Consider the following 6,804-nt stretch of genomic DNA (forward strand, 5'->3'; position numbering starts at 1 on the left):
TATGGCATAATTACACCATTGAATAAGTCAATAGGTCATAACAACATCTTTTTAAGGTCCCTATATTTTGATAATGGCAATTTCATATAAAAAGTTACACTACCAGTATTTTGACCATTTAAAAAAAGAAGCATTTTTCTATGGTATTCTTGTTTAAATAATAATAATAATAATTCGGTGGGACAGTAACATCATGATTATTACCTTTGAAAACTGACTCGGATTTCTAGTAGATATTAGCTTGTTAGCTTCGCTACATAGGTTTTGAATTTGGAAAAAAAAAAAACTGCTTCATGATCCAAAGGGTTCGATGAATGCACATGTGAAACAAATGGAGTTCGGTACCTTTACCAAGGTTTAGAATTACTGTTATAAAGTTATCCAACAGTTATCCCAATGACTGATCGAGTTTTTGTTTATTTGCTTGTTTCAGGTTACTTCCGAGCACTGAGACAAGAGCCAGTTAGCTTCGGCGAGATTGGGGGTAAATCGCACGTGACTTACGTGGGATGGTACGAATGCGGCACGCCCATACCCGGCAAGTGGTAACGCCTCAACGCAGTTCCGAAGAAGGTCTGGAAGACGAGAACCAATGGAGCCTAACCTGAAGGGAGTTGGGCTTCGTTTCCATGGTGCCTTAAATCAGGTGTGGGAAACCCTCCCACCCCATTTAGATAGTCCCCCAAGGACCATGCTAAATTCATGAGAAAAAAACACGGTCGGACAAATGTTTTTCCACTATAAATTGTTAACATTTGTTGGGCAGAGTTTTTAAGAATTACATGGCGGGTTATACATGGCTAACAAGCTATTAGTTCCCATAGACACTGTAGATTGGGGTGGGGGTGTCTAAGGTTACCACGAGATATGAATGGGTTCGGGAAACAATACCCTGATGTTGTAAATGTGTGGAAATGTATGGATGAGTAGTAAAAATGTTGATTATTCAGTCATTGTTCTGAAAAATATTGGGAAGCTGGCTCCCAAAATGTATCATACTATTTATCAAGGGATGGTCACAGAATTATAGCGCGTGCTTGTACATTCCAGAGGACATAGACTTGCATGGCTATAAACACACACATTTGTATACAGAAACAAGGTGCCACTCGTAATGACTGTACATTTGAACAATGTAAAATACAGTACAAGCACATACGACACATGCGAGACCGACTGTTCGCTGTTCCTGAGGAATCGCTAGCGGTTGCAGATTGCACAATATTACACTTTTGTTTATATATGTAAATGGAGGGAAATATTTTTTGTCTACCAAGGAAAGATGACGTTTGTTGGAAGTATAAATACGTGCAAATCGATGGTGAAAAAAAGAATTGAGCTTTTATGATGTTGTTTTATGCTAACCTTTCTCCAATAAGGAAATTTATCCTTTGCAAACTGTACATATTTTTCACATTTGCTTACACTTTTGTGTCGCAACATGATTTCCAGCATTAAATCTTGTTTTGATATCAACTGGTACTTGTTTGTTGTTTGCAAAGGGGCTTAAATCACTAAAATTTCTTTAAGACCAAATGTGAAGTAAGGTTGGCCAACCATGTTCTTGGATAATATCAATGGCTAAACAATTATAAGCATTTTTTTTTTTTTTAACGCAACCCTTCCAGATTCTTTGTTAACCCATAGCAACGCCCTTGACAACGAAAATGCTTTTCTTCGACAATCTTCGGAAATTACGTCACACAGAGAACTGCGAGGGAAGTCCGCCATAGAACAGTATTGCTTCTCGGTAAGATTCCACGGCGGTGTGTGGCGATGTATTGTTCTCACTCTAAAGAAAGTTGTATGAGTGGCCAAAGGATAGCAGGGCACGTAAATGGACATCTTTCGTTCGCACGAAGCGAATACATTTCACGCCATCATCGAGTACTGTTCTCTGCTACACTTCGAAGATGCCTGCTTCCTCGACCCGTCTGCTTATGATCAAGGATTTGCAAAAAAGTGTGATTTTTGGATAGATGACTGATGACTTTGTCAAAGCAGAGCTGCCAACTGTTGTGGAGTGAAAAGCAAAAAGTAGTGACGCTAGCTGAAAGGTAACTCAAGGCAAAACCCCGATCGTGTTGTGGAATAAACAGTAGAAGCTAGCGACGTTAGCCGAAAGCTAACGCGTGGCAATCCCCAATCATAGTTGCATTGAGTTAATTTTGCCTACACTTATAAAATTCGTCAAAACTTTTCTTTTATCCCAGGCAATAGTAGGTGGTTTATTTACCTGACATGTTTCAGCGAACACTTCCACCTTCGTCAGAGGGTCCGAAGGCGGAAGTGTTCGCCGAAACATGTCAGGTAAATAAAAGCTAACGTCGCTAGCTTCTACTGATCATTCCACAACATGATCGGGGATTCGTCAAAACTTTTCTTTTATCCCAGGCAATAGTAGGTGGTTTGTTTACCTGACATGCTTCAAATCATAAAAATAATAACAGCCTATATCTTACCAATCTTGTCATCTCGATGGGTCTTGTCTCCATTCCATGTCAGGTAGTCTGGGCACATTGTTTGCATCCTGATTAGCGTCTGGCTAATACATGTACGGTCCAAACTAAAATTCCAACCTCCTCCTCTTCCTCTAACTCTTCAATAACTTGGATCCCCTTACTTGCGCTCGATCTATCGCTGATGTCGCTGTTTGAATCATTGTTTGAAGGGCTTTGTATGGTGGCCGTATGGAGCGCTGCCATCGTTGTTCTCGGTGTGACGTGTCACTTGCGGGTTGGTCACCTTTCAGGCTCGAACTTCGGAAATGCGATTATTTTGTCATATATCCGACATAAATTATTTTTTCATGCTTTATTTGTTGGACAATGTTTAATTACTTTAATTGTGACCCTATTTGGCATTTTATGGAAATTACTTCACATTTGGTCTTTAAAGGGCAGGTGAACAGTTTGTCAGATTTCGATGTAAAATTTGACGAATTTTAACTTTGGACGAGTTCTTAGAAATGACAATGTCATTTCTAACACGTAACAGCAAGAAGAATTGGCATTTAGTTTATTAGTACTCTGTCAATACTGCCTTCCTAAACCAGGAAGTGTGACGTCACTTACAGAAGGGAACAGAAGATGTGGCGGACTTTATCCATAGCAGCGCCAGCGATAGTGATATTTCCAGCAAAAGTAGCCGTTCAGGATCGCTTTTTCGTGACGATACAGACAGGGGTATGACAAAATATCAACATGATGATACTTTTTATCCCAAAAGATTATCGATATACTCCTGCCAAGAATCGAGATATTGTTTTAAATAGGTGTCAATGTTTAAAAAAAAAAAAAAAAAAAACAAGCTAACAAAATCTTCCACCATAATAGTGTCTCTGTCAACTCTATGGTTGCCTTTGATGGCGCTAGACGTCCAATCTAGTGCCGCAACGATTAATCGATTAATTCCATTAGAAAAAAAATATTCGAATGAAATTTTGTTGCTTCGAGTATTTGTTTAATTAAAGTGGTGTTGTAATATTTTATTTTAAAAATTCCCATTTCGTTTTATTTTAGTGGGGTGGATACACTGCTCTCTGGTCTGCCTCATTTCACATGGCTGAATCAAACTGCTCTCTGTAAAGACCAACCAAAGCTCAGTTTTTGTTTGAGCTAATGTTTTATTTTCCTGCATTTATAATTTAGTTTATAGGTATATTTAGCTGTTTTTGTGGGGATATGTGTCTGAACCATTTGTGAAGAGCATTATAAAAAAAAAACGTTAACATTTTAAAGAATTTAAGCTAGTGGATTTTTGCTATGTAAGTTAGCCAATTGTTCTTTTGTTGTACATAGATCCTCATTCATTTTTATACCGTTTGAGGCTCAGCTCAGGTATTCTAATTTTTCATGTTCCTTATCCGATTACTTGATTATTCGGACTAACTAGTTCATCGATTAATCGACTACTAAAATAATCGATAGCTACAGCTCTAGTCCAATCCATTTAGACTGGGCGGGGCAAATTAATGTTCATTTGAAACCAGAGCAGTCTTTCCAATTTTGGGAGCCTTTACAGGTCACTTTTTGTTCATTTTAGGACATTTGCGGTCACTTCCTGTTGATTTCGAGTCACTGCCTATTCATTCCCGAGTCACTTCCTGTTCTGTAACCCAAAACCAACAGGAAGTGACCGATCAATGCCCCAAAATCAACAGGAGGTAACCCTGAAATGCCTTAAATTCAACAGAAAATGACTGAAAACAAACCGCAAATGACCTGGAATGCCCCAAAATTAAACTCATTGCTTGCCATTGACGTTCAATACATTTGAACTGGGAGGGTGGCCCCTCCTACTCCAAACAGATTGGATGTCTACTAGTGATAACCTTCCAGAAGGATGACGATAGCTCTTTTTGTCACGTAGAATACTCTAGAACGATTTTCTGACCAATGTATCGATAATCGTTGTAACGCCATATTGTGAGATTGTTATCTTGAGCTTTGTATCGCAAATCGTGTCATATCGTGAGGTACCAAGAGGTTCCCACCCCTAGTTACCGATGATTATGAGGGCTCCCAGGGTAGATTCTCTACGATTAGTCCTTACATGTTTGAACCTGAGGTGTCAGATGACTATTTACTCGGCATGGCAGACTGTGGCGATAACGCCGATTGGCGGCTCGACACTTCACAAAAGGAAGAGTGGTTAATCGACGTCTACAATCATGATTTCTCTCTAAACCTTTCTTTCCCTAGTCATTCTATGATATAATTATCAGTAATCGCAAAAACAGACGAGTTATGTAGAGCTAGTAAGGCTGAATGATATTGGAAAATGCTGACATTGTGACTTTTTGGGGGTTTGTGAAATATTTTGGGATATTAAAACTAGAAGTGTTTACCAGATGACTTGAATAGCTCTGTTTGGGAAGACTGGTTGACTCACCATGACCACATTGCATTCATACAACGCCCCCACCATAAATTTGTTGGCTAGCCCACCCACCAATATAATGTCAGATTGTAGTAGCTATGGAACTCAAAATGTTGACTGGACTGTTATGAACTATTAAATCATTAGTAACATTAAATAATATGTATTGCCTTTTTTGTCATGTGGGTGGTAGTGGTTAACACTAGGGTTGTTCCAATCATGTTTTTTTGCTCCCGAGCCGATTGCTTTTTTCTGCTCCCGATTCAATTCCAATCATTCCCGATAATTTTTCCCGATCATATACATTTTGGCAATGCATTAAGAAAAAAAAAGAATAAAACTCGGACGAATATATACATTCAACATACAGTACATAAGTACTGTATTTGTTTAGTATGAGAATAAATCCTTGAGATGGCATTTACATTATTAACATTCTTTCTGTGAGAGGGATCCACGGATAGAAAGACTTGTGACTTTGTATATTGTGACTAAATATTGCCATCTAGTGTATTTGTTGAGCTTTCAGTAAATGATAGTGTAGCCATGCCCAAATGCATGATGGGAAGTGCAACCATGACTGTGCGTAGTGGTACCAATTGATATATCTTCTCTGCGTTGGGAAATAACATAAGGTGTTAAGAAAAAGATCAATTGCTACCTTGCTTCCCCACATTGCTTCCCATGATATTTCTAATCGTAGGGAGAGGGATTGTAAGGCTTTAGCCAATTAAAAAAAGGCTCCAAAGTCTGCCAAAATTCTCTCTACTCATTTTACGCTGCCTTTTATCTCTCTATATAGGTCATTACAGATTGAGCGGGACAATGCGTGAGTGGGTCGTACAACGCATGCATTAAATATTTTAACTTGATACGTTTAAAAATTACCGCCGTTATCGGGATAAATTTGATAACCCTACCTTAGGCCCAAACTAAAGACTGGATGAGTGTAATATGTCTAACGTTATATACAATTAGAAAACGATTTAATTAAAAAATATATATTAAAAAAAAGGCATGGCCGATATTTTTTTGTCGATTCCGATACTTTGAAAATGACGTGATCGGACCGACATCTCTAGTTAACACCATTTTTTGAACATATAGTCCCCTCTGAATTAGAACAGTTAGCAAAATATAAATTCAGCTCTCGAGGTAAACAGTGTCCATATTTAACAAGTCGCTCATATTTTTCCATTACGTGGTCAAATCCATCAAAGATGAGTGATTTCAGGCTTGGGTGTTCGATACCTTCTGAAAATGTCCTTTAATAAATGCTTTGTGCTGGATTCCCTCGGACAGTTTGACCGCATGCTTTCTCAGAACACATCCAGGCTTCCAGAAGCCTGAAAACAGGAAAACAAAATATAATACCGACCGCATGACATCAGAATTCCCAAATCTGGAAAGTGGAAAAGTCCTTGACAGCAAAACTAGTGTTAGAAAACACAAACAACTCAGCTGGGTCTCAATCATTTATTATGGTAACGAAAAAAAAAAAAAAAGTTACAATTTATACACTTAACAACTCATCTCACGTGAAAGTGTCATTTGAATTTCATATATTAGTAAAAACCGGTGATAGGATAGAGCTCATAGACTGGAAACGTTCTGTATCACACTTGGATTAACCCTGCAAATATGCCTTCTATCAGCTAACCTCCCCTAGAAAATGAATTCAGAGTTGGTGTCGAGAAATAATAAGAAACAACATTTGATGTCAGTTAGCGCATCAGACACCCAGTGCAGCAAGTCTTAATGATACGGGTGTCGTTCGCGCGATAATGCAAAGTGGGATAAAAAGCCTGTTTTGGTCTTTTCAACACGTGAAACAAAATTAGAGTGGGTCAAGTCGGTGAAATGAAATATAAACAAAAAAAGACAAAAAACAATTACAACGACAACAACAAAAGACAAGAGATG

The 6,804-nt window shown here is 38.4% G+C and overlaps 1 protein-coding gene across 7 annotated transcripts in view; it reads left to right on the top strand.

The window, feature by feature from the left end:
- The window catches only part of LOC130927374 (target of Nesh-SH3), a 72,416-nt gene extending 70,951 nt beyond the window's left edge, over nucleotides 1–1,465 (top strand). For all 7 annotated transcript variants that reach the window (XM_057853159.1, XM_057853161.1, XM_057853162.1 and 4 more), the window contains one exon: nucleotides 434–1,465. In XM_057853159.1, the coding sequence (XP_057709142.1) occupies nucleotides 434–549 (116 nt within the window). In that variant the 3' untranslated portion in view covers nucleotides 550–1,465. The remainder of the gene's footprint in view (nucleotides 1–433) is intronic.
- Nucleotides 1,466–6,804: the final 5,339 nt, after the last annotated feature.

The sequence above is a fragment of the Corythoichthys intestinalis genome, chromosome 12 (genome assembly GCF_030265065.1).
Source record: "Corythoichthys intestinalis isolate RoL2023-P3 chromosome 12, ASM3026506v1, whole genome shotgun sequence".
Classification (NCBI taxonomy): Eukaryota; Metazoa; Chordata; class Actinopteri; order Syngnathiformes; family Syngnathidae; genus Corythoichthys; species Corythoichthys intestinalis.